Raw genomic sequence first — 27,303 nt, 5'->3', positions numbered from 1 at the left:
CCCCCCCAGTTGTTATTATTATCCAGCTTTATTTACTCAATGCAACTTGTAACATCCAAGTGAAAGATATAACACCAACATGTCATGTCAAAAAAATTTTTGTTGAACAACCTTTTGCTTTATTTACAGCCTTTAGTCTGTTAGGATATGTCTCTACTAACTTTGCACCTGCAGAACTGCTCAAGTTCAGTTCAATTTGATGGTGACCGTTTGTGGACTGTCTTCAAGTCATTCCACAGATTTTCAATGGGGTTTAAGTCTAGGCTTTGACTAGGTCATGCAAGGACATTCACCTTTTTCTCCTTCAACCACTGTGTGGTCAATTTTGCTGTGTGCTTTGGGTTGTTGTCATGTTGAAAGGTAAACCTTCTTCCCATTGACAACTTTCGGGCAGAGGGCAGCAGATTTTCCTCAAGAATTTGATGGTATTTTGTCCCGTCCATTTTTCCTTCAATCCTGACAAGTGCTCCAGTCCCTGCTGCAGAGAAACACCCCATAACAGGATATTACCACCTCCATGCTTTACTGTAGAAATTGTGTTATTTGGATGGTGAGCTGTATTGGATTTCTGCCAGACAAATCGTTTGGTGTTGAGGCCAAAATTAAATTTTAGTCTCATCTGCCTCAGAATCTTCAAGATGCGTTTTGGCAAAGCTCAGGCTGACTGCATGTGGCCTTTCTTGAGGAGTGGTTTTTTTCTTGCAACCCTCCCATGGTTTAGGTATGTGTAAGGTGGGAGGAGTTGGATCTGGATCCAACCACGCCCCTAGGATCTTGTGTTATGCAGTGAGGACCATCTCCTCTTGGCTGCCTCTCTGAGTAGTTTCCTCCTGGCTCTTTCATCCAGTTTGGAGCGACGTTTTGATCCAGGGAGGGTCTGTGTTGTACCCAATACCTTCCACTTCGTAATAATAGGCATCACTGTGCTTCTAGGCATTGTTAAAGCTTTTGACATTTTTTTTTTTTTGTATCCATCTCCTGACTTGTGCCTGTCCACAACTTTATCCCGGAGATCTTTTGACAGTGCCTTGCCACCCATAGTTGATTGTCTGCTTCAGTTGCACTACCAAGGACTGATATTCTCCAGGAAAGGTCTTTTCATCAAAATGACCACAGCTGATCACAGCTGAAAGTCAAATGGCTTTATGTGCTTTTGAGGTGATTAGCTACTCCTGATGGAGTTTACAAGTCATTTTTAGGAGGGGGGTGATCCTTTATCCAACTCAGTGATTCTGTTTTTTTTATTTAAATTTTTTTTTCTGACATGTTGTTGTTATATCTTTAACTTGGATGTTATAAGTTGAACTGAGTAAAATACAGCTGGATAAAACAAAAACTGTCCATCTTCATTTCAAGCTGCAAAGCAACAAAATGTGATTATTTTAAAGGGGGGTGATTCTTTTCTATACCCACTGTATATACCAAATAAATAATCACCATAAATTAAATGATTAAAGTTTAAATTATCTTATTGTGATCATATGAGAGACAATAAACTAGCACAGTGTAAGAAATTGCTTGCCAGGAGGATATAATCAATTATATAGTTTAGTGATCATTATGCAAAAATATTGGACCACAAAATGAATCATTTGACCGTTTAGAATCAAGTATTCCAGAAAGCCACATTATATTTATTTATTTATTTGTTTCTTTTTGCCAACTTATTGAAAAACTTTATTACATATGGCAAATTTTAAGGATTAAATTAGGGTTCAAATGATACACTTTTGCCATAGACCTTTATGTTTTTGCTTTTATAATTCATTTATCACTGTATATTGTTATACATATACTGAAAATACATGTTTATGTGGGCCAGAATTTGTCGTCCACGCTGGTGTTAGAGCAGGAGGGAGCTCCAAAAGAATTGGACGTGTCCTACGGGTCTTCATGTAAGGGGAATCAGGCAGATATTGAATGGAAGGAGAAAGGAGAGTGTCAAGGTATCAAGCATGAGAAGGTAAGCACCACCTTCAGTGGTTTCATCTGAATTATCAGCAACCAGGAAACATTTGTTGGTGTATCTCATAAGACTAATGGAGTTTTGTTTTGTTTTTTTGATTCATTGATTTTATAGATTACTTTCAAAGTACGTTTGAATGCGTCTGCATGTCTGAAGGAGCCGCAGACATTTCGGATCAAAATGCAAGGTATCAGTGAGGAGGTGAAGATCACAGTGGATACGGAGTGTCACTGTGACTGTGGTGTTCCAGAGAAGGCTTCCAAACACTGTAACAGTTCAGGAATTCTCTCATGCGGCATGTGCAGGTACATCCCCCAAGCGTCTCAGCAGGGAACTACATCAGCTGACAGACTCTAGGAAGATACCCTGATTAGAGGGTCTTTGAATTTGAAAATACATTGATATAAATGTAAATGTACCCGAGTTAGCTGAAATGCTATTTTTATCAACAATATTTATACTACCAAGCTGCAAAAAAGACAGAAAAGCACAATGAATCTAATTTGCTATTACAGTAATCATTAGGTCTTAAAATCCAGTCACATTTCCAGTCACACTTGTCACACATATGTCTTGATCAGTCACATGACACAGGAGAAGCAATGGGATTTGGTGTCAATATTTCAAACATGAAATTTTCAAGTACTAGCAACTTGAAGTTTAGTGTGATACTCACAAAAAAGCTTCAAAAGACTACTTTTATGATACTTCTGTGGTGCTTTTTTGTAGGTTGGGCAGTATAAATCAACTTTTGTGTTTCGCAAGAAAGAAAATATTATGGGTCCGGAATGACATGGGATGTGATCACCATGTTGATTTTTTAAATGAATGATAGGCCATGTGATGTGATCACCATGTTGATTTTAAAAAAAAACTCTTTTAAATGAATGATTGATATGTGATGTGAATGTGATCACCATGTAGATTTATTTAAAAAGCTCTTTTAAATGAACACCTTATTTGATTTAACAGCTTTAAATATTTACATATAATACTGTGTCTTACCAGTTTACAATTTTTAATTTATAAACTGTGTGTGTATTGTGTGTGTTAGCTGTGATGAAGGGTATTTGGGTCAGCGCTGTGAGTGTGTGCAACAGAGTGATGCGGACTCTATTGCCAACATGCTGGCATCCTGTCGGCCTGACAACAGCTCGCTGGTTTGCAGTGGACACGGCACCTGTGAGTGTGGCAAGTGTGTGTGTCAAGGCCAGTTCAGTGGGAAATTCTGCGAATGGGATGACAATAGTTGTGAATACCATAATGGCTTTCTCTGTAATGGTAAGTACAGTGGATTGGCACAAAAATTTAGCTATTTCTTTCTTTCTTTTTTTGAGTTTTAGATTCAAAACTCAATATCTACTCCTCTGTATGTTCGTCATAGGTAAAGGCAGATGTATGTGTGGAAAATGTATCTGTTCTAATAACTACACGGGGTCTTCATGCGAGTGCTCGCCTAGCCAAGACAAGTGTATCAATGACAAACGGCTTTGCAGCGGTCAAGGCAAATGCACTTGCAACCGTTGTCAGTGTAACCCAGGCTTCAAGGGAGAGCACTGCTCTGCATTCATTAATGATTGCATGCTGTTGAAGTGAGTATCTGTCTCTTCCTGTGATCTGAGATTATTTTTAGTGAGGTGTGCTGTGCATTTGTGTGTGGGTTTGTTTCTTCTTGAAACCACAATTTTAGTTTTCTCTTCCTGGTTTTTTTTCTATTGTTCATATGCTTTATAATGATAATAGTGCTGGGTAGCAAGACTTTTGAATTGTGAATCATTGTGAGGTTTATTCCAGCTACCTAATTTACGAAACAAACAAAAAAGTATATAGTTCATTTCAGCTAGTAGCCAAGGCAACATTTTTCATTTTCATTCCGTTAAACTTGATGTGTTAAAATAACTGAAGTAATACTGAAATCAAAACGAATAAAAACTTAATAGATATATTAAAAAAACTGAAAATATAAAACAAAAAAATAATTCAAAATATTACTAAAAACTATAATAATAACTCAATTATACTTAAATAACACTGCTAGCAACACCAAGGTCATGGGTTCGATTCCCGTGGAATGCATGAACTGATAAAACACCTTGAATGCAATGTACTAAAAATGCAAATTCACTTTGGGTAAAAGTGTCTGACAAATGTGTCTTTGTGTTAATGTGTTTATAGGGACTGTGTGGCTTGTCACGAGGTAGTTGGTAGTCCTGATACCAATGTCTGTGCTATAAGATGTTTGAATGCTACAGTATCTCGTCTTGAAGGAACTCATGAGCTGCATTGCACATATCAAGACACCATTTCGTACGATGTGAAACTTGGTGATGATGGCAAAATTGTACTTCAGTATGCAGACCTGCCTCGTAAGTATTAAAATCGAATTTAATTTCATTTGACAGGACCGTAAAATAAGCACACTCTTGAACTCGTATATGACACAGAATGGATGTAACTGTGAATGTTAAATGTTTGTTCTTTTTGTCTCTGTAGGTTCTGTTGATAAGACGACACTTATAATTGGCATCTCTGTGTCAGGCATAATTTTAATTGGCTTTATAATAATCATTATTTACCGTTGCCTACTGGAACTGTATGACATTAGAGAGTACCAGAACTTTGTCAAAGCACAGAAACAGACTGAATGGAAAGAGGTGATGTACACGCAAAGACATTCTGTGTTATTAACCACTTAAACAGATTTAGCTTTGTAGGCTTTAAATGTAGAGCAATTTATAACCTGTGTAGACAACATATTGTTTAAGTGTTTCAGTGTGATATTAAAGAATTCACAGACTGACCATGTAACAATCAAATGTTTCTTTGTTCTGTACAGGTCCAGAACCCTCTTTTCAAAGGTGCCACGACAACGGTGTATAACCCTTTGCATATGAAACACGACGAAAACGAAAAGGAACATTCTGAGCAGATTATTTAAAGGGGTGGTTGATCAGCTTTTTTCGAAGGCTTGATTGTGTTTATGGGGTGCAGTGGGACGTGCTCATTATTTTCACATATTTTACCTTTATTCTACACCGCTGTTTCCGTTCTCGTCAAAACGGTCTGTTGAGTTCCTGGTTCTATGAAGCCCCTCCCTCAGAAATACGCAATTGGGCTCAGATTGGTTAGCTGGCCCAGTGTGTTGTGATTCACTAACCGCCTAATGCACTTTGTCCGGAAATGTCATGCCCCCTTATCATTAGGGGTAGTTGCATGTTCCCGGGGACAGGATTTATGTAAACATCGGGGTTAGTGATGTCACAAACCCGGGAAGAAGCTCGTTGTAGTCCCTATACAGCCTTTTTTTGTAGTCCTTAAACAGCAAATTTTTAAAAAGAAAATATCTCCCTTTGTGTTGAACTTTGAGTGTTGTAACTTTGACATTGTTTATGCTCTAACAGCAACATTACAAAACTAAAGTTAAAAAAGTGAAATCATAATCAACCACCCCTTTAATTTAAAGAGAGGATCCAGGGAGTTTGCTGTTGTAATATCTTGTTTTTGTTTTTTTTTACGTACATCTTACATTTTAAGCTAGCAATAAAAACATTTAAATACAGCATTGCATGATTGTTGTAAATATTGTGATGTATTTTATGCATATTAATATATATGCTCAACACAAAGCCTTTTTTTCACCTATAGGCCTAAATAAATAGAGCTTTTCTGTTTGATAAACTGAACAACTCTACCTAAGACAATTAGCATTTTCAGGCCATGGGTTTCTAAAGAATGTAATTTTTTGAGTAAAATAAAATGTTTAACATTATTTGATGTTTGTGAATTTTGAAGCAGCTGCATTGCTAAATAAAAACCACAATGATGTGTTTTTGCAGCTTCACAGCTTACATTATTTTTTTTTAAAACAGTGACTTCAAGTTATGTCTGAAGTATGACCTGAACAGCTTTATTCCATAATAGTGTAATTGTTTTACTTTTACTTCAATAATAAAAGAGCCATAAAAATAAAAAAAAACATACAAATTGTTTTACGTATTCTTTTATCTTTTCATTTCAGTTCAATTAGCAGGTCACACTCTAATGTCCGTTTCTATTTCTGAATGACTGTTACTTACATGTGTCACAACTAAGGAAAGCATAAAAATTCTAAAAACTACAGTACCCATGGTAAATAATTTCCACTTCCGGGACGCTGCAGTTTCCCGATAGGCTTTGCGGTATTTTAAACAAGTGGGCGGCTTCATTTCGCGTTCCGCTGCTGTCATCCAAAATAACGGCGAAGCGCGAGTGGAAATAACTAATTTTACCTTTATTTACCCACATTTATTAAAGATACATGAACGCAATTCACAACACTCAAATAGTGTCGCCGTTCCTCCATATTTGACCGTTTAACCTGGCATGGTGGTGGCAGGCTAACAGGTTTGTTTGATTTGTTTACACTGATTGTGGATTAACGCTGGCCTAAGTTAGCTAGTTAACATGCTAGTTTGCAACTAAATGTCAAAGTGTACAAGACAGTATAGCTGATGATCATGAAATATACTTTTAATGCAGTAACGTTAACTCAAGAGTAGATAAATTGTCATTCAGTCCTTGAATGTTCAAACTTGTATTACATAATTGCGTATTTTGCTTGGATATGTTGGTGTGTATATATATATATATATATATATATATATGTGTCATGTTACTAAATCGTCTAATATCTGAATGGCTTGTCATTTACAAGTAGTTTGTTTGCAGTCAAAACAGTGATAATGAAGTGCTTGAGAACAGAGGAGTATGTCCAACAGTTATCTTGTGTAAAGGACACTGTAGTTCTTCACGACGAGCTGAAGGTAAACATTGATTTCTATGTACATGTGAGATTGAGAACAGTTTCCAGTAAGCTAAAATCTGGGTTTATTTCATGTATGATGCATACTACTGGAGCTTTTCTTATTTTCTTTTGCTGCAGAAACATGTGGATGATGGCTTTGGTCCATATGGTCGCACAATGTGCGATCGTATCATCCGGGCTTGCAACCAGGGACTGGGAAGTGGGTCTTTGGACCCTGCCCATCAGGAGCAGATAGTGGAGTTGGTGGAACTGTCCGTCCAAGGGTTTGAATCGCTCAAAGAGTCTGGAATACAGAGCAACCCATTTTATCTAGAGAAAATAGTGTTCCACATCCTACAGAAAGTCACAAGCCTTGGAGCTCACGGCCCTGCTTGTCGATTGGGTCATCTTATGTATAGAAGACTAAAGCGTTTGTCTGCAGAGGTACAGTATGCTTGAGATGTCAGATTTCACATGGTCATGATGACTAGTGTTATTTTCCTATTTATATTCCATTATAGTTTTTATTAATATTTTGAATTAGCCTTTTTTGTTTTTTGTATTTTAAAAAAAAAATGTAAATTTTTTTTTTTAGCAATTTTGTTATATTCTTTGGTCATTTTTATTAGTTGTCTTTTTTAAATATTACTATTCAAGTTTCAATTTTTAATTTTAGTTAATTATATTTATTTCCAGTTAATTTTATTGCTTCAACCTAAACTTATTTCAGTTATGTGCCAAGGCAACATTTCTAATTTTAAAGACAACATTTCTTATTTTCTTTCTAATTTTCATCTTGTATTTAAAGTTGATTTTACTTCAGCTTTATTTAAATGAACAAAAATGTTTCTAATATTTAAATTTTAGTAAATTGTAGTTAATGATGATAACTCTGGTAAATTCATTTAAAATGAATTAACTCTGGTAAATTAATTTAAAATTAAATCTCTATTTAATTTTAAATATCAAGTAATCTGGTAAAAATCATGAAAGTTCATTGGTCAAAAAGTGTGGGAACCCTGGAGACAGATTCCTTTCGAATATAATAAAGCGTATCCATATTTCAAGATGCTTTCTGTAAACTTCATATTTTTTGTTTTGTCAACAGATGGATGACTTCCATGTTCTAGTGCGGAATTGCTTCGCAGTGCTGTGGAACAGTCTCCTGTCCAACAGAGCGAGTGGCTCCACCCTCCTTCCACGGGAGAGACTTCACTGTCAGCTGCAAGCTTTAACTTTCAGACTCCTAGAACAAGGGTCCAGCTCAGCCTCTTTCCCATCTAAAGTTCCTCTGTTCGTAGAGGAAGTGGTAGTAGAGTATGAAAGATCGTGTGGGAGTTTTACTCATGATGATGTGAGTTTTCTGTCCTCTGAATTACGAGAACTGTTCTTCGGCCCTTTAATCAATCCGCAAGACTCTGCACTGACGTGTCTCTCGCTAGCAGTGCAGTGTGAGGTGGTGTTTAAGGTTTGTAAACTGCTCTGCAAGAGTCGGTTTTCAGCCGAGGCTGTTGGATTGTTGCGTGGTGCTCTGGACGGCGTTGATGGTCACGTGGGTCTGCGTTTGGCTTTGAGCCTTGCAGATCGCGCAGTGCAGCTGCAGTCTGCATTAAGCTTGGGAGGTGAATGCAGTAAGGCTTTCACTGAATGTGCACGTTCCCTCAGAGGGCTGCCTCGTGTCATGTCGGCTGCAGAGTCTCATGCCTTATTAGAGGCTTGTCAGTTGGTGGTTTGGGCATTGGAAGCCGGCCAGTGTAAAGAGATGGACGTAACTACATTGCTGGCTTGCTTTTCATTTTTGGAAGAATATCAGGAACTTCTGCTCACACAACATAAAGTAAGATTATATAATAATTTGCTGGTACTCATAAATACGTGTTTGGAATATGAATTTTTTAAAGGCTTGTGTTTGTGTTCCAGGACTCATTTTCACAGCAGGTGCAGTACTCGCTTTGTTTCAGTTTTTACCAGGGCTTCATTAGCACGTATGATAGTCTTCATGCATCTCAGGTAGTAAGCTATGTCTTGAGACCATGATCAAGTTTTATGATTAGCTAGATGTTTCACATTCATGTCCTTTATTCAACTTCTGCATCCAAAGGTGTCTGCAGGCGATGCTCTGGACAGAGTCCTGTTGTACTGCCAGGCGACAGCAGGACGGATGCTTGCTGAACTGCGGACACTCAACAACGACAATTTCTTACTTAAAGCAGGTACATCTGCCTGAAGTCTGCATGCTGAGATCTTATTGGATGAGTTGTGTTTGGAGCCATTTGGTGCTCAAGAAATATTTCTTGTCAAAGGTTTTTGTGCTGCTTCATATTTTGTGGAAATTGTGATACTTCAGGATTCTTTGATTAATAGAAAGTTTACAAGAACAGCATTTATTTGAAAGACATTTTTGTAACAATGTACAATTTTTTTTTTTCAATAAATTTATTGTGTCCTTGCTGAATAAAAATATAAATTTCTTTTAAAAATAATCTTACAGACCCCAAAGTTGTGAACAGTTGTGTAAGTTCACTAGTGAGTCCACGTAAATTGAATTCTATATTAATTTGTCTTTTTCTTTTTCCTAGTGTGTGCAGTGAATAATGTGGTATATGAGCTGTTTAACAGGAAGCTGTATGAGGGAGCCTTTGGTTTGGCTGTGATTGTGTGTCAGGATCTGTGTAAGGACTGCCCACCCTCTCTTCCTGTGGATAGGGTAAGAACTGCAGCTTAGTCTGGTAATTTGTTAATTTTTGGGGGGATTAAAGGTGGGGTAAAGGCGATTTTTCAAAAACGCTTTAGAAAACTGATTCGGGCCGACTAGCAAAACAAACTTGTAGCCAATCAGCAGTAAGGGGCGTGTCTACTCATGATGTGGACGAGAGAGCTTTCAGTGCACAGGATGGACATTAGCGAGCGGAGCGACAGAAAGATAGAGATGGCGGATAAAAAAACAAAAGAGGAAACCGTCTGCGGAACAAAAGAAGGCTTAAGGCAAGAAGTAGGACCCGTGTAAATATCGGATCAGATTGGTTTTGCTTTGTTTCACAGAACTAATCGTTGCCTGGGTTGAGTACATATGTGTGGGGCGGAGCTATCAAAATAGGGGCAAGACCACTGATCTATAATAGATCAGTGGGCGAGACCCTTTTGTTGTAGGGGCGTGTTTGTTTTGGTGATTTCAAATGTCAACATTGGCTACCAGAAATTGCTTACCCCACCTTTAACAGCAAATAAAAAGGAGCAATATGACATTGTGACATTTTGTGACACATGTGGCCCTTGAAGTCAAGGACCTTATATGTGTATTGTCTGCTTTATTATGAATATTTTGATTATTTTCAAGTTGTACATTGAGTTAAATGTACATGTCAATATAAGCTTGTCATCTGTTGATGTATTATGTGGATGTTTCAGGTCAACCGCTGTTTCACGCTGACCGTGCAGTGTAGCCGGCGTGGGGGTCAGCTGGAGCGGGCTCTAGACTGGATTGTGCGCTGGATTCGGGTTTTGGGCACACAGATTTTGGATCATCTCACAGAACCTGTGTCGCTGTGGGTCAAAACCAAGTCTGATGCTGCCCGAGCAGGAGAGGATGACACGCGTCTTAGGTAGCTTAAACTAAGCCTATCGAAAAGGGTTTCCGATGTACTATTGTTTAAGTGTGATTGAATGTGGTAGTAATAGACTTTTTTTGGTTAGGACTCTGAGGGATGGGTTAGGAGAAACAATAGCGGATGAAGAGGTGATGTTGTGTTTGTTAGAAGAGGAGTTGCGTTTGTATAAAGAGCAGAACGGAGACACGGCCCAGGAGCGCTACAACACACTCTGCGACCTCTTGGATATCTGCCATGAAGAAACCCCACACACACTGAGACGGGCTACGTATCTATGTGAGATGGCACAGGTTGTGTGCTACCAGGACTTCAGCCAACAGACTGACTGGTGGGTAAACATGATCACATGATCATATTTATTTTAAAGACTTTTTATGCTTTTGTCTTATTTGAATCAGAGAAAAAATATGGAGCACTTAAGAACTTTTTTTTTCTTGGTAATCAGCTCAGCAGTTGACTTTACCCATGAGGCTTTGAGGTTGCTGGAGGCGGAGCCAGAGACAGCAGAGAATGCTGATAGGCTGAAGGATGAGAAGGCACATGCCTCCCTGTGGCGCTACATCTGTACTCTTGAGACCAGTTTGCAGGAGGTCAGTGCCTTGGCAGTGTACATTACAGATAGAATCTACAGATTCTATTTTTCATAACAAAATGTTCTTACTGACCCCAAACATTTGAACCATAATGTACATACTGGAAAACTTTCATTTGGTGTGTCACAGGCTGTGGACACAGAGAAGCGATTGCGTGCAGTGCAGGAGGAGAATAAAATGGAGGGGAGTATGGATCCTGTTCCCTCTAATGATCTGGAGTATGAAGACAAACAGAAATCACAAGAGAGCCAGTTAGTCTATGATGGACTACGCTTCAATCTACTGGCTCAAAGCAGTAAGTCATACACTCAAACGTAGAATGCAGAAACCAGAACAGGTTTGAGAAGCACTGCTTTATGGTATAATCTAATGTGGTTGCTTCACGTGTGTGTCAGAGCTGAGTGAGCCTTTGGACAGATGTTTGTCTCTGTGGCGGAGTCTGCTCAAGGGCTCTGTGCCTGCAGTTAGAGACCCTAAACTCACTGCTTCTTCCATGACACTGATGGCTGCCCTCTACACACTTATGGGCAAAGTAAGACTACACACCCACATAACTCACTGTGATCTGTGTAATATCAGTTTACTCAAACTCATAACCAAGAGAGAAGTATTTGAGACTCGTGTTGAATAAACAATATGTCTTTGTTAGCACCTGCAAGCTCTGGAGGGATATCAGCTTGCTGCTGCTCTTTTCCATAGCTTCGGTGATGCTCAGAATAGTGCGAATGCCTTTTGCCACTCTGCCAGGATCCTGCTGTATCTGGGCTCTCCTCCGCTTGCGCAGGTGAATTAATTCTTTACACTGTACCTCTGTACTATAATACCTTAACTTGTTGTTTACACCAGAACTTTGTCTGCGTGTTTCAGGTGGAGTTAGAAAAAGCAGAACAGAGTTTGACCTCTGTCCCGAGCTCTGAGGGCACATCTGTAATATCCATGCTTGCTACGCTGCAAAAAGCACAGATACACTACGCTTTAGGACAGGTAATGCTCATTCTTATAACTATTTGTGGACCAGTGAGTCAATTTAATCCAGGTCTAGTCTCTATGGAAATGTTTTACACTGTATTTGCATACTTGCTCACAGAAGCACTGATCTCTTTCTCAGGTGGAGCGTGGTGTGAGCTGTCTGTTGGAGGTGATAAAGGAGTCCACTCAGCATCATTCTAAGAGCTGGTACCTGCTCAGGGCACGAGCACTGCAGACAGCCAGTGAATACTTGAGTCTGGACACACAGACTTTGGACTCACAGCTACGTCAGAGCATCGCTCAGCATGGTCAGCTCTCATCCAATACACACATTACACATTTAGGTACCACTAGTGTTGGGCGATATGGTCATTTTTCAAATAGTCATATCGCCAGCCCATGAGATCGCCGATACACGATATTATCGTGCGTGCGTGGGGGCAAGAGAGACTCTCTGTACTTATCATAGGCTATTTAATAACTATGTGGTGTTTTAAACCGCGCGGGCGTGCGAGAGAGAGCCTATGAAAGCACCAATAATCGAAATAATATACTTTCAAACTGATAAACTAACATTTTAAATATAAAAATATTTAAAACAGCTATTTTATATATATTCGATAAACAGTCATACATCACTGGACCGCACGTCCTGTGACAAGTTTGGCGGGGCACGGAATCAGATATCAGGGCTTATATCAGAGCACGGAAGTTATCAGTATAAAAGAACTGCATTCAATGGTAAAAAATCTAAAGTAGATTTATTTTAAAGACCAACAGTTTAACAGTAAATATTGGACATAAACGAACACGTTAAATATAAAAGTATTTAAAACAAGTAAGTTCATATATTTGGAGTAAAGTTAAATTGAACGGATAAATCAGTCATACAGCGCTCAGGACGCCCCATGACGAGCCCAACGCACCGCCACAGAAACAAGAATGAAATGCATTCTAACATAACTGTGGCATTAAACTCAGTAAGTGAGGGCTCGGTTAAAATATTGTACATATATATGCCGTTCAGATTACTTGTTAAATGCAATGAAATACCTTATATCAGCAGACGATGTACGTCTGTGTTTGTGGTTGGAGACTCCTTCACCGGCTACAGGCTCTAATCCTCATTTGCGCAAGTGTGAAATGTGGTGCTGAAGTGAAATAGCGGGGCAATTTGATAATAATAGCCGAATTATAATAGGCCGCCTAATAATAATAATAAATACATTTATAGGAGAATGAGCCTTATATCGTCTTGAATGTCGACAAAGACGTACTATAGTCGATATCTCTGACTATCGTCGATACACGATACTATCGTCAATCGGCACAACCCTAGGTACCACAAACATAAGTTATATCTTGCATGAACTTTCATTAGAGCTAGGGGAAAAAGTTGCTTAGTTTTTAACAATAGAAATATAACGTTTTCTTGTTTCTTGAATTAATTTAAATTCAGGAGTTAATCTGTTGGACATTGCTTGGGGTCAAAAATATTTTTTATGTTTTGAAAAGTCTTTCTTGCTCATCACAGCTGCATTTATTTGATCAAAAATACAGTGAAAACCGTAATATTGCAGATAATTGGGTGCTCAAGTAATATTTCTTATTCTTGTGCTGAAAACACTTATGCTAATAATTTTTTTTTCAGAATTCTTTGATGAATTGAAGGTTTAAAAGAACTACCATTAATTTGAAATTGAAATCTTTTATAATGTGTCCTTGCTGCATAAAAGTGTTAATATCTTAAAAAAAAAAAAACCTTACTGATCCCAAACTTTGTAATGTTAGTGAATGTATTTTTTAAACAACTTGATAAATATGGACAGAAAATTAGTCACATCACTTACCCTTATACTATGCGTGATTACATTTGTGAATTGTGTGTGGTGTAGGTCTGAAGACTTCAGACACGGCTCAATATGAAGGGTTAAAGCTTTTGTGCAGCCTGGTGATGATGTTGCTGGGCAATGGGTTTTACGGAGCCCCTGGACCAAACACAGACACACGCTTTGTAGATCAAGGTACAACAAGCTGTAACCATTTCTAAACACATTTGACTACTTAAAAATATTTTTGGTTATTTTCATCTTGGTGTGTTTTCTCTCTGTAGGAGACAGTGTTGTATTTAAGTGGCTGTTGCTGAGTGAGGTGCTGGTGTGCTCTGAAAGGATGGTGATCGTGAGGAGCAGCAGTGGGGCTGTTCATGAAGCGAAAGCTCAGTGTCTAGAGGCTCTCAAACTGGCCACCAAACTGCAGACACTCAGCCAGTGAGTACATACTCCATATCTGTGAATGTGAGAGGCAGAATGCGTGTGACAGTTCAGATCAAAACGTGTGTTTCTGACATTGAGCGGCAACAACAAAAGGTCTTAAAAAGTCTTAAATTTAACTTGTTCAAGTCTGCAGAAACCCTGAACGAAAACCAACTAATGCTTTTTCTTTTAAGCAACAAGTAGGCTTGAATATGCTCCTAGGATGCCAGACAAATTGTTTGCGCATTTGTAATCACATGTTATTTTGTTTTATAGCTGTGCCGAGCTGTTGGTGTTGAAAGCAGAACTGGAGTTGATGAAGGGTGCAAATGAAGCTAGTAGTTTGGATCTGGAGCAAGTTAGAAACTTACTTGATCTCTGCACAGGTAAAGATGTAATTAGAGACACTCAGATTCACCTCTGTGAAAGGTTAGCCCAGAATTACCGGGTCAAGACCCCTTGAACCCTCTCTAGCCATTATTTGTGATTTACATATTGAAGGTGCCTGAAAGGTGTTTGGGAGCATTATTTTAGGGTTATATTTGTGTATGTAGTATTTATGTGTTTGTTTTATTGATTGATTTTGATTTTAATGTACTTATTCAAATAAAATTAAAAAATGTGAAACATTATTCATAAAAATGTATTTATTTATTTAATTAGATTTATAGCCAGTGATTTTAAAAACAAAGTATTTATTTTGGATTCATCTCCCCTGCATATAGATTTTGGCCAGGGAAAACAACAGAAGTCTGAGGTAAAAATAAAACCACGCAAAGGTCGGCCAGCTGCCCCTTCTTCCTCTGGTCATGCCCCTGAGAAAGATGATGATCTGAGTGGAATCCTCAGTTCTCGCGCCCTTCTCAAGGAGCCTGTGGAGACCATGTCTAGATTAGGAAGCCAAGGAGCATCTCCCCCTCTGAAGCCCAAACGCCAGCATGGGCTTTCCTGCCTGACCCACACAGACACCTGTTCCTGTCCCTGCTGCAGTGAGCTCAGTGTGGCTCGAGTCAGTATCCACTGGGCACTGTTACAGGCAGACCTCCAGACAGACCCTGAGCACTCTTGCCAGCTACGCCAATCTGCCAGGAAACGCTGCCGTAGTGTCGCAGCTAAGCTCCAAAGCAGTTTGGCAGCTCTTGTGTCTAAAAAGTCAGCTGGACTATGTCTGTCGCTGCTCCAGGCAGAACAAGGCAAAGTGCATTTGGGCGCTGTGCTTCAGCTTCTGAGAACAGGGGACAAAGGGAAGGCTACAGTCCTGTGGGAGGAAATAGAGGCAGGATTGGAGGCAGTGATGCCCAAAGGGGCACTGACACCAGAGCTTGGGCCCATCAGAACTGCTCTGCTGGGGGCTAAAGCTGTGGCCTGCTGCTTGGCATTGGCCATGAAGAAACGGTGTACACCAGAAGAACTGTTTTCTTCTGTATGGAGCTGGAATCCACCGAAGGTTAAACCACAATTAAAACTCAAAAACGAATCAAAGCATCGATCCAAGAGCCCCGTTTCTGACACAACTCCTCCAGAGGCAGGTGCAGCATGCCACCCAGATGTTAAGAGTGCATCTGCAGAGCATGAAAGCAGGAAAACCAAAGAGTTCTCTGTAGTTTCCAAGAAACCTAAGGACTTGGTGCCTAAAATTACCATCACAAAATCTTCCATGGTTTTCAAAACGCCTAAAGCATCAAGGACATTCCGGCCCAAATCGGTCTCCACTAGCTCTGGCATTGGTGACTTAAGAGCCTTTGACTTCACTAATGAGGTCCCTGAAATTTCTGTCGACTTTACACCCTCATTACACCCATCTGCCAGCCATCGTGGGATTGCAAATTCAAAAATTGGCCCAAAGGGATGGTTTGAAGTTTACAAAGATTCTTCTCCTGCAGAAGAGAAACCTGTGATTGTGCCAGCTGCACCTAAACGAACCAAGCGCTCTCGCTTCAAGGTTTGACCCATTGGTTTCACACCTCCTGAGATGATGGTAGAAGATATCTTTATATCTTAAATCATTATTGATTAATTACATCTGTTCTTTCTCTTAGGTCGAGTTCAGTGATGAAAGTGACACTGAAGCCATACCTCCTGCTGTAGTGGAAAAGTCTGAGAAAAAGCGGAATGCCTCCAACGCCAAAACATCTCCGAAACCAGCTCTGAACTCCATTTCTAGTGACGCCAAAGTTGTGAACCCCACTGTAGAACCAGAACCTCCCCGACGCACACGGACCACTAAGAACAGCACAGCCCTCCCCTCTACCAGCTGCCTCTCTTCTGAGGAAGAAACTGGCTTATCTACCCAGACACGCACACGCAGAGGACGACCAAAAAAGAGTCAAAGTTCAGAGGCCACAGAGGAGCCAGAGAGGATGAGGATGATTAAAGAGGATGAAGATGAGGTTGTTTTGGATATCAGCCTGGAGGAGCTCAGAGGGTCTGACACGGAGATAAATGACACAGGTGTGTTTGTTGACCAAAACTGATATAAAATTATTGCTCATTTGACTAATTCTCGTTGGACTAAATTAATTGTGTGTATGTGATTCTAGGCAGCCCAGATGCTGATTGTGAGGTCTTGAGGAGAGATCTGGCTGCAGATGTTGGACGAGAATGTTTCAGTGAGCTCAGAAGAAATGGACAGAACGGCTCTGGATCTCACACAACCCTGCCACATGCATCTACACCCCTAGGTAATACTGTGTGCACTACAGTTTAAAAGCTTGGGGTCAGTAAAAAGAAGATTTTAAAAAAATTTAATACTTTTATTCAGCAAGGATGCATTACATCGATCAAGAGTGACAATAAAGACATTTATAATTATAATGCATTTATTATACAAAAGATATCTATTTAAAATAAACGCTGTTCTTTTGAACCTTCAAGTCATCAAAGAATCCTGAAAAAATGTATCATGGTTTCCACAAAAATATTAAGCAGCACAATTGTAATAATATTTCACAATTTTATTGTATTTACTGTATTTTTGACCACAAAAATGCAGCATTGGTGAGCATAAGCAAAAATCTTTTAATTTAGAATGGGTGTTAGGGTTCCTGTGAAAAATTAAAATTGTTTTTAAACTTTGGTACTATTTAGGGCTGTCAAAGTTGAGTGTCTTGATTACTATAAATGTATATAAATTTATTTGTTTTATTTCATATTTAGCTGATCTGTCAGTAGAGGCGGTCCAGTCGTACCTGCGTTCCTCATGGCTCCTCCTCCATCACTTCCCACCTCCCTCTCTTTTTCCCCACATCTGCTCACTGCTCGCTCAGTCACTCGGCCAAACCGATCCCATCACTACTGCAATGCTACATGCACAGTCGCTGGGTGTGTCCACTCGCCACCATATGACCCGTCATGTGGTTAGCCAGTTCAGGTATGTCAATTAGTATGAAATGCAGACATTTTGACAAAAAAATTGTCACAGCCTGTCTCCTAAAGCATTTGCATGAGGAATAGAACCTCTTCTCTCTGTCTATTTCTGTAGGAAGCTGAAGAAATCTTGCAATGATGTAACAGAAGGTCTTGGTGCTCTGAGTCTGGAGGAAACGTCTGGGGCAACACAGTCTCAGAAACTCTCTGCACTGGAGCAGATCTTTTCCTTCACCTCATCGCACCCAACACAGTTCCCACAGACACACTGTCACCAGTTCACACAGCAGCTGAAAGATCTGCCAGCAGGTAACAACTGTGCTGAAAGTGACCCAATGAACGGCACTGTTTGTGACAAATATGCAGGGGTAACAAAACATTTGAATGAATTATGCATAATTGTAAGGATGATACAGAATGATTTAAAATTGATGAAATTGTGCTGGTTTAAGGAGATTCTATTACTCTGCAAGCACTCTCGAAAAAAAATTAATAGTCAACTCTGAATCCATATTGCTTATATTTAAGGCAAATTTAAAAAATCTGATAGTTCACCAATCATACATGTTTTTAAATTGCTCCTTTATACTCTTTCAGCTTGTTACTCAACATAAAAATAGCCAAGGATGCTGGCATGGGTTTAAAACGCCAGTCAACCAGCCATTTAAATTGGATGTTTTTTTGCTCTAGGAATAACAGTGTGCATGCTTTCGCTCACGGGTGTCTATCCTGATGAAATCGGCAGCACTATTCTTCTGACCCGACTGGACCGCGGCTCTAACCCAATCACTGTTCGAATCCCTACCGCAGACAGAAAGGTGCAGATATGTTTGTGTGATGTTTTCACTACTTTGGTGTATTACCTAATGCAACAGGTTTAAAACATTAAAATGATCTTTTCACAATGAGAAGAAAATGGGGAGATGTTTGCACAAACTATTTTTATTTTTAGCGCTCTGTTGCTGTGCTGTTGGAAGAAATGGATGGAGTATTGAAGGGGCAAAAGGAAGTGAGCACGGTGGCTGAGAAATCGCAGTGGTGGGAAGGAAGAAAGGCTTTGGATGTTCGTGTGGAGGTGAGAGACAAGTTCTTTGACAGTTAGAAAATGATTCATGTAAAAGGATGGATGTTGGATACTGAATGTGATGTTGCCTTTGTTTGTCAATCAGAAAATGTTAGAAGAGATGGAAGAGGCTTTAGGTGTGTGGCGAACTCTACTCCTGCCTTTGATCTCTGATTCTGAGCTTGAAGTTCAGGTAAAGTGCTTCCAAAAGGCACTGAAAAGAACAAAGATCACACAGGACATTCTTAAGGTATGTGGTATCTCTTTTGCACCTGTATTAGTTTGATCATCACATGTTCCCACCTTCTCAATACTTATTTTTCTCTGAAGGTGATTCTCTCAGCATCTCCACTCCTGTCCCTGCCAGACCTGCAGTGCCTTGTGGAGGGGATGGGTCAGCAGCACAAGGACTTCCTGAGGCTTCTGCAGGGTGGTGTGGCTAAACTGAGAGGAAGGGAGGAGCCACAGGGACATACAGTTCTCATCTTAGACAAGGTACACTGTCATAAATCTGCTCTGCAAAAACTGCTAGATTTTTTTGAACCATATGCTGAACATTTTGTGTTTCTCAGTTCTTGCAGAGGTTGCCATGGGAGAACATTGCTTGTCTGAAGTCTCGTTCTGTCACTCGCATGCCCTCATTACATGCAGTACTTGGACACAGTCATCTGAAAGAGGTATATGCCACTCAGTACAAGCACAACATGTGCAGAATATTTACTACTTAGTAAAGCTCTTGGAGTTAGTTCACCAATCATTCACATAATTTAAAATCTTTGACTTCTGTGAACACTAAGGACTTATTTTGCAGAATGTCCAATGTGTTGCTGTTTTTTTTTTTCTTTTGGTGAGAACCAATGATGTTTGTTTTCAAGAACATGGCAGGACACAATTGAGCTATGAGAGCTATGGCAGAAGTTAATTTAAAGGGATAGTTCACCCAAAAATGAAAATTTCCTGTTAATTTATTTACCCTCAGGCCATCCAAGATGTAGGTGACTTTTTTTCTTCAGCAGAATGGTAAAGAAGACTTTTAGTGATGGCGCCTGATGATACATTGAGGTCTTATGAAATAAAACGATTGGTCTGTTCAAGAAAATTAACATTATTTACAACATTAATACCTTTAATCCACAGCCTGGGCAAACAGTTTTCAGCTCGTTCATGATTGTCTGGAGCGCGAACATCCTCTGTTGCATAATGACGTAAGCACGGGCACATACTTGTGCGAAAGCTGACGCTGTTTGTTTACAACAGAGAGTGAGGACTCATGTGCAAACTAAGAGAGATGCAAGAACACGTGAGCTGACGCTGTCTGTTTACAACAGAGAGTGACTCATGCATTTTGTTGTTTTTGGTTCAATGCCTGAAATAAGGTCTGTGGTTAACACAAGCTCAGGATTTTTTTTTAAGCTTTTACGTGTCTTGGAAAATTGCGCTCTTGCAAACTATTCTAACTCAAACTTTCCATTTTGTAGATTTTGAATAAAGACTGTAAGATTTGTCAGATGCTTTGTGACTCGGTGCTTGGTAAATATGAAGTCATGTGACCGTAGTTTGTTTGTAGCCTAACTTTAGCTTTTTACTTCTGGTAGTGGTATTTAGGCTTTTTAAATTGATAAAAGTAGTTCAGTTGTGAAAATTAGCATGATGAAGAAAACCTATAAGAATCATAAAATTTTGTTGGTCACAGAGCAGTAACCTAAAAGTCAATGGAATAATCCTGTTGTTGTTTTGGTGAGCAATCCAGGGTGATGCAAACTTCGGTGTTGGCCTATAATATTATTAAAATTATTAGTCATTCCTACAATACTCGTGTGTGTCTTCAAAAGACTTGAAGTAAAGCACTATGAACCATATTTGAATTAATTTTTTTCTTGTTTTTGAAGCTCAGCAGTCTCCCATTCAATTCCATTAAAAGCAAAATTCTGTCATAATTTAACCACCCTCATGTTATTCTGAACTTTTCTTCATTTTTAGGTTTAACTGTTTCTTTAATGTGAATTGTTTGTCTGTCTTTTCTCAGATGGATTCAAGTTGTGTTCTGTCCTGTGGTGTGAACCCTAAGAAAGTTTACTATGTGCTAAACCCAGATGGAAACCTACCTGACACCGAGAATCGCTTTAAAGAATGGTTTACTGGGTAAGTTCACAAAATCTGCACTAACACACTGACGGACAGTTATGTAACTGGTCCTGTTTCCAATTTGTCATCTCTGTCTGTGACTGGCCAGTGAGCGAGCGTGGCAGGGGGTTTGTGGAACTGCTCCTGACCCAGATAAACTACAAGAGGCTGTGACCACCAAAGACCTTTACATGTGAGTGAAACTGCAAAATAGTTGCTATTATTTATTTAATAAAGCATTGATGAAATATAAAGTGATTTAAGACTGACAATATGTATTTGTACCTCTGTGTAGTTACATAGGACATGGTGCAGGAGCCCGGTTTCTGGATGCTCAGAGGGTTTTGAAAGGGCCTGTGCGGGCAGTAGCTCTTTTGTTTGGCTGCAGTAGTGCTGCTCTCAATGTCCTTGGCCACCAGGAAGGAACAGGAATCATCCTTAGCTACTTGACAGCAGGATGGTAAAGTGCACATCCATGTACGAAAATATTGTGTGTAGATGTTTATGAATTGTTTTATCATTAAGTATAGTTCTTTGTCTCTTCAACAGCCCACTAGTGCTCGGTAACCTGTGGGACGTGACTGATCGTGATTTAGATCGGTTCACGTTGGCTCTGCTCCAGTCCTGGCTCTCTGCTGGTTCTGGCTCCTCCCTTCTTCAGCATTTAGCCCAATCACGTAACGCCACACATTTAAAACATATAATTGGTGCTGCACCCATTGCCTATGGTTTGCCTGTGTATATTCACTAGCCCCGATTTGAACTTTTTTATTATTCACAGCTAATGTAGTAAATTTTTAATGTGTAAATGCAACTATCTGTTATTTAAGGTCTCAGGGCTTGTTTACAATGCAAAGAATAAGCTCTGCCTATATGAAAATGAACCTGGGAACTCTAGGATTAAATCTAACTTGGGCCTAGTTGACAAACTCAAAGTGTTTAGCCATTTTAAAGTCCTCATTTAATTTCTGCCGTGTTGTTGTGTGGTTGCAGTTGCTGATTTAGTAACCTCAAGATGTTTTACTCAAGTATTTGAAGTCACATGTTTTTGATGTATAAGTTCTTTTTTGTACATTTTTATTTCCTCTTTAAGTTATATCAAATGCCAAACTGCTTTAAAATAAAATGATTTTATAGCCTGTTTTTCACAGTGGTGGTTATTTCAACTTGATATGGTATAGCAGGAATGAGGGAACTACATGTAAGAATTAAAGGGCACATATGGGGAAAAACAACACGAATAGGTTAACAATAATAGATAAACTGACAGGCTGCTCTAGCAGCAAGGGTCATAAACAATGAAGCCTGTGTCTTCAGAATGTCAAGGACAGTGGTTTCAGAGGACATGGGGGATCTAAATTTCTAACGTTCCTTGGATGTTTGTCTGATATGTGTGCAGGGGCAGGCTTAATGATGGATCTGAGGAAAGTAAAATTATTAACTGGAACGCAATAAGATTTTAAATGAGTTTAATTTGCCTTTTTCAGTTAGTGATTTTGGTTTCTTTGATTAACCTGTTTTTACGTTTTGGGCTTTTGTGAATAAGTGTGTTCAAGACCCACATGCTTTTGTTGGTAAAATCTACATATAATTTTGGCAAACTGGCATGCGCATAAAAATAAAATTCTTGTTGAATTGTATGATGCTACAGGGTAAATCCAATCTTTTAACTAACATTAGTAAAGACAAAAATCCATCAAGAGTATTTGAATAATTACTTTTTTGCATTTTACTATTCTGTTGATTTTTTTTCTTTTAAATTGTGTTGAGTAATATTTTTTGTAATACAAAATCATTGCTAAAAGTCATTCAAGTTGTGTCCGGTTGACCCGGAAGTTTTCCTCACCTTATTCTATTGTCAACATGGCGGTGAATCTAACTGAATTGTCTCTTCCACAATTAGAAGGCTTGAAAACTCAGCTTGATCAGGTAAAATGTGTTATAAATATAACCATTTCCTCATTTCATTTTGAACCGTAATATACGCTGATATAATCAGTCAATGGATTAGTGAAGAGCACGCAGCGGCTGTCATGCTGTCTGTACGCGTGCCGCTGCTTGTGCTCTGTAATTCACCATTAAACTGATACTTCAGCCAAATGTGAATATTCTGTAATTATTCACTAACATTCTTGTCCTTTCAATCCGTGTGACTTACATTTTTTTCCGTTGAACACAAAAGGAGATGCGGAATGAAAGACACAGTCACCATATATTTGCATAGTATGGAATGACCGTCAGTCGGTTATATCAAAACATTCTCCCTTACGTTGAGGAAATTATGACATTTTCACCCTTTTCTCTTTAAATGTTTCCTTTGAACAATATTTTAACGAGAATATGAGAATTTTTATTTTATTTTTTTTAAATATAAATTCAGAAAAAAAAATGTTTAAAGATGAATTGTTACTACTTTTATTTTGCTAGGATGGGACAGATCTGCACACATTAGAATAACCTTTTTTCCATTTTTGTCTTTAGTAAACTGCAATTTATCAGAGCCATGGTAGCAAATAAAATGACAGGAATTTGTTTTCTAGGAAACTGAGTTCCTGTCATCATCCATAGGCCAGTTGAAAGTTGTCCAAACTAAATATGTGGAGGCCAAAGACAGTTTGAATGTACTTAACAAGAGCAATGAAGGTGAGTATTACTGCTGAAGTTTATTTGATGCTCATTTTAAATAAATTGAGTTATTCCATTGTTACATCTTCAGCTAAATCTAATCTGTACACTGATTTCTTTTTACTATTTTTTTTTTCCTCAGGAAAAGAACTACTTGTACCTCTCACCAGTTCTGTATCCTCTCAACAGCCCAGCTGAGTGATAAATAAGTGCTGATAGATTAATTTTGTCTCAATCCACCATCAGACCCTCTAAAATGTCTCACAGGCAGTTTGGTGTTTATGTAAATCATTTGCATTAATCACGGATAAGTTGTTCCCTTAACTGCTTTATTGCAGATGTATGTGCCTGGAAAACTGAACGATGTGGATCATGTCTTAGTGGATGTTGGAACAGGTTATTTTGTGGAGAAGGTGAGCCAAGATTTTGCCCATCTGTATAATATTTTTTTTTTTAGGTTTTAAAACACTACCAAAGAAATCTCACTGCTTTTTATCTTTTCAGAAAGTAGAGAATGGCAAAGAGTTCTTTAAGCGCAAAATCGACTTCCTTACAAAACAAATTGAGAAAATTCAGCCTGCCCTTCAAGAAAAACATGCTATGAAACAAGGTGATTTCACAAAAAAAAAAAAAAAAAATTGTGCACAAATCGTAAATGCATTAAATAAGAGTTTAATTTGCCTCCTAACAGCTGTTGTGGAAGTCATGAATATGAAGCTTCAGCAGCTGCACAGCCAACAGGCATCACAGTCTGGCACCACCAAAGCCTAAAAACAGTTCCAAGCAGCATGGCAGAAAATTCTGGGGAGGTCCTGATCATTTACCTTTCAGATGGAGCCATTCTAAACCCTTGAAATGGAGAACCACAGCTCAGATGTCAATATGTTCACATCTCCTGCATCAAACAACTAATCAATTTTTCTGTTCCATGTTTTCATTCTCATGTTTAGTGAACAAATGAAGCTTTGGGCATGGCCTGTGGTTGTATCCACAAAGCCTCCCACCACTGGGATTCATGTCTTTGAAGGAGATTTACTTTGGCAAACATTTGTCATTGATTTTTTTCAATACAGCAAATATTTTGAACATGAATATTTACATCTGAAATTGGCTAAAGAAAATGTTCTTGTTTTTCAAAAAATGTACAAGTATATGCATTTCATTACTAGTATTTTCATGTCAAAACAATAAAAGGAATAGCTTGATTTATTGTCCCAAGCAGTTACTAGTCCATTTTACAGAGAGCAGAAACATTATGACTGCTGTAAAATGTAAAAATTTCCACCCATGCTGAAAAAAAAATTCAAAGTTGACATTTAAAACCTGAACATTGTGTTACATTCATTAAAATTAACTTATTCTGTGTAGACTTCTGAAGACAATTATCTAGACATATGATGTACACACACACACTCACATACATATATACATATATATATACAGTGGGTACGGAAAGTATTCAGACCCCCTTAAATTTTTCACTCTTTGTTATATTGCAGCCATTTGCTAAAATCATTTAAGTTAATTTTTTATAATACTATATTTTTAAATCATAATGAAGAGCATAAGCATCTCAAATGACACAAAAATAATAAAGAGTTGTCATTAGTTTGGGTGGAGGACTGTTGTAAATAGATGTGGATTAATCGCTGTGTCATGGTTCGCCGTTGCCCGGCTGCACTTTCGCTCAGAGTCTGTCGCTATGCGGCGCAGCGCGTGTTGCGCTCTGTTGTCAGGGAAGAGCAGTAGCCCTCACTGCAGAACAAAGATCCAGGGGGTGGAGATGGGTGGGTTTAGGTATATGTAAGGTGGGAGGAGTTGGATCTGGATCCAACCTCGCCCCCTGGATCTTATGTTCTGCAGTGAGGACCATCTCGGGAAGAGCGAGCGCGATGGAGGGGGTGGTCGCATTGTCTGTCGGGACGGTGGCGGAGTGTGAATTTCTGCCGTCTGTCAAAAACGCTCGCTGATCCCCATTAAGGCTTATTAGAGTATGAAGTAGACCCGTACTGGAGATAGATTCGCAAGCGTTAGTGTTAGCGAGTCTTCCTTTTTCTTCCATCCTTCGTTTATTTTCTGAAACGGTAAGACAAACCGACCGTAACTAGCTAGAGCAAGTGCTTGTTGCATTCAGCCGGCGAGAGGAGTGGCGGATCGGGCGAGGAGGCGCACGGGGTTTGATCGCGGATCGGGGTCGAGAGTGGCCGGCCGGGGCAGAGCCAAAGGCGGCCGATGACTTCGGAGATTAGCAGCCAAGCGCAACAGAAGGAGGTCGAGCCGGGATCAGTCGCCCGTGATCAAGAGGAGAAAACCGGCGAGGACCAAGGCGGCATGGTGAGCTCAGGCCTGTGATGCTGAATCGGCACAACCCACTAACCCTCCCCCTAAACACGTCGTTACTGTGTTCACTTTTCGTTTATAATGTAACACTTTCATATTTTGAACAAACGTGTTTGTTTAGAACACAAAGTGACTGTTTATCGAACTGGTAAGCACTAGTATTTACTTGCAGTATGATGACACCTGTGTCCTTGCGCGCTAACCAGATGAGATAAGACTAACTGCAGAATTGAAACAGATTGTAAGGTCGTTAGCAATTGAAGTATCGATCCACTGAAACTGAATGAGATCCTTGAGTAATAATACTGGGTACAATTGTAAAAGAAAAACATGAACGTTTAATCATTTTTATTGATAAAAAATAAGCATTAAAATGACTAAAACCTCATTCTAAAATCAAATGTATTAAATTGTTTTCATATAAAGCAATGTTGATAATATTTTAGTCTAACAAAGCAAGCTGTATGACTGTTTTTTCCAGTTAACAAATGCTAGTCCTAATGTACTTTGTACATGGTTTAATTTCTAGCTCTGACAGATATTTAAATACAGGTATATTATACATTTATCGGGCATGTTAAAGATGTGCTTAGATTCTGGTATCATGCCTGTATGAATGACGGCAGTGGTCATTTGTTGAATGTTAAAGAGGCTTAAAGGGATAGTTCACCCAAAAATGAAAATTTGATGTTTATCTGCTTACCCCCAGGGCATCCAAGATGTAGGTGACTTTGATTCTTCAGTAGAACACAAACAGAGATTTTTAACTCAAACCGTTGCAGTCTGTCAGTCGTATAATGTAAGTGGATGGGAATCACGGCTTTGAGAGTCATAAAACATACACAAACAAAACCCAATTAAACCCTGTGGCTCGTGACGATACATTGATGTGTAAAGAGACAAAACGATCCCTTTAAGTGTCTTGGTCATTGGAATGAATGTTTTAACATGAGGAAGGTCAGCTTTAACATAAAAACCCTTCATTTTTACCTATATAAAGCACCATCATGATGCAGTGATGCTATTTGTTGGTAATGCCATGGTACTTTCATAAACTATGGTTCTGAATGATTACCATTTTTATGTACCATAATATTAACATAGTACCTTAAAGGATACCATTGTGTCAGATGTGGACTTGCACCAAAATGAAGCTAACAGATTCAGGTTTTGTTTCCAGTTCCTGTCCTAGATGTGCCAAGTCTCTTCTGCAGGAGTCTCTCTCTAGCTTTGTCCAAATACCCACACTTGCGGTCTTGGCCACTTGAGAGCGCGTGCGTGCGACAGGAAGTAAGTGCGCAAGACTGTCCCAGGTCTTAAAAACGGCAAAGCGCAGTGCCCTTAAAGCACACTAAATCCACACTATCTCGAATACCGCTCCGGAGCGCTATTCGAGGCTTAGTGTATCCCATCATGCATCATGTTCTGGAAATAAATCGTGAGACTTTTTGCCGAGATCTCGCGAGAGGTCACGGAAACCTTTCCAATGCAAGTTAAATATTAATATAATAATTAGATATTACATATAATTTGGTAGAAAAACAGTGTTTTTACGTTTTATTGGTGCAAAGATGAGTAGTGGTGATATTTTGTACAACATCTGCAACTGCT

General features: G+C 39.1%; 4 protein-coding genes across 6 annotated transcripts in view; all 4 read left to right on the top strand.

Annotated features, from left to right (window-relative positions):
* The window catches only part of LOC107740576 (integrin beta-7-like), a gene marked incomplete at its 5' end in the record, with an annotated part of 7,686 nt that extends 2,728 nt beyond the window's left edge, over positions 1-4,958 (top strand). The window contains 7 exons of the mRNA XM_016553039.1: positions 1,823-1,963; positions 2,081-2,271; positions 3,021-3,247; positions 3,351-3,558; positions 4,142-4,332; positions 4,460-4,620; positions 4,803-4,958. Coding sequence (XP_016408525.1) covers positions 1,823-1,963; positions 2,081-2,271; positions 3,021-3,247; positions 3,351-3,558; positions 4,142-4,332; positions 4,460-4,620; positions 4,803-4,904 — 1,221 coding nt within the window. The remainder of the gene's footprint in view (positions 1-1,822; positions 1,964-2,080; positions 2,272-3,020; positions 3,248-3,350; positions 3,559-4,141; positions 4,333-4,459; positions 4,621-4,802) is intronic.
* Positions 4,959-6,171: 1,213 nt separating this feature from the next.
* Positions 6,172-21,862, top strand: LOC107740575 (separin-like). The gene is made up of 32 exons (XM_016553038.1): positions 6,172-6,349; positions 6,674-6,768; positions 6,888-7,193; positions 7,858-8,586; positions 8,670-8,759; positions 8,851-8,962; positions 9,329-9,456; positions 10,158-10,351; positions 10,443-10,685; positions 10,803-10,947; positions 11,080-11,245; positions 11,346-11,482; positions 11,600-11,734; positions 11,818-11,934; positions 12,059-12,227; positions 13,815-13,943; positions 14,033-14,189; positions 14,451-14,560; positions 14,900-16,116; positions 16,214-16,625; positions 16,715-16,855; positions 17,331-17,544; positions 17,656-17,849; positions 18,231-18,358; positions 18,493-18,615; positions 18,710-18,853; positions 18,934-19,098; positions 19,176-19,280; positions 20,630-20,745; positions 20,837-20,920; positions 21,023-21,187; positions 21,277-21,862. Exons 2-32 carry the CDS (start codon positions 6,688-6,690, stop codon positions 21,476-21,478), a joined length of 6,558 nt encoding a protein of 2,185 aa, XP_016408524.1. The 5' UTR covers positions 6,172-6,349; positions 6,674-6,687; the 3' UTR covers positions 21,479-21,862.
* A 680-nt stretch (positions 21,863-22,542) lies between these two features.
* Positions 22,543-24,557, top strand: LOC107740577 (prefoldin subunit 5-like). Its single transcript, XM_016553041.1, has 6 exons — positions 22,543-22,656; positions 23,268-23,370; positions 23,495-23,526; positions 23,691-23,765; positions 23,857-23,962; positions 24,044-24,557. Exons 1-6 carry the CDS (start codon positions 22,591-22,593, stop codon positions 24,121-24,123), a joined length of 462 nt encoding a protein of 153 aa, XP_016408527.1. The 5' UTR covers positions 22,543-22,590; the 3' UTR covers positions 24,124-24,557.
* Positions 24,558-25,248: 691 nt separating this feature from the next.
* Positions 25,249-27,303, top strand: part of LOC107740568 (la-related protein 4-like) — a 31,414-nt gene continuing 29,359 nt past the window's right edge. For all 3 annotated transcript variants that reach the window (XM_016553021.1, XM_016553020.1, XM_016553019.1), the window contains exon 1: positions 25,249-25,686. In XM_016553021.1, coding sequence (XP_016408507.1) covers positions 25,585-25,686 — 102 coding nt within the window. In that variant the 5' untranslated portion in view covers positions 25,249-25,584. The remainder of the gene's footprint in view (positions 25,687-27,303) is intronic.

This window comes from Sinocyclocheilus rhinocerous, unplaced genomic scaffold (assembly GCF_001515625.1).
Source record: "Sinocyclocheilus rhinocerous isolate Xijiao unplaced genomic scaffold, SAMN03320098_v1.1 scaffold3150, whole genome shotgun sequence".
In the NCBI taxonomy this organism is placed as follows: domain Eukaryota; kingdom Metazoa; phylum Chordata; class Actinopteri; order Cypriniformes; family Cyprinidae; genus Sinocyclocheilus; species Sinocyclocheilus rhinocerous.
The sequence above is the reverse complement of the archived record's forward strand: the minus strand, read 5'-3'. Positions and strand labels throughout refer to the sequence as shown.

What these genes read in the sequence shown, in the direction of transcription:
- LOC107740575 (XM_016553038.1), top strand. Translation starts at nt 6,688, where the DNA reads ATGAAGTGCTTGAGAACAGAGGAGTATGTCCAACAGTTATCTTGTGTA. An exon ending in CTTTGGATGTTCGTGTGGAG is followed by an intron (nt 18,616 to 18,709) that starts GTGAGAGACAAG and finishes TTTGTCAATCAG; the next exon opens with AAAATGTTAGAAGAGATGGA. An exon ending in GACACAGTCATCTGAAAGAG is followed by an intron (nt 19,281 to 20,629) that starts GTATATGCCACT and finishes GTCTTTTCTCAG; the next exon opens with ATGGATTCAAGTTGTGTTCT.
- LOC107740577 (XM_016553041.1), top strand. Translation starts at nt 22,591, where the DNA reads ATGGCGGTGAATCTAACTGAATTGTCTCTTCCACAATTAGAAGGCTTG. An exon ending in TTGTACCTCTCACCAGTTCT is followed by an intron (nt 23,527 to 23,690) that starts GTATCCTCTCAA and finishes GCTTTATTGCAG; the next exon opens with ATGTATGTGCCTGGAAAACT. An exon ending in AAAACATGCTATGAAACAAG is followed by an intron (nt 23,963 to 24,043) that starts GTGATTTCACAA and finishes GCCTCCTAACAG; the next exon opens with CTGTTGTGGAAGTCATGAAT.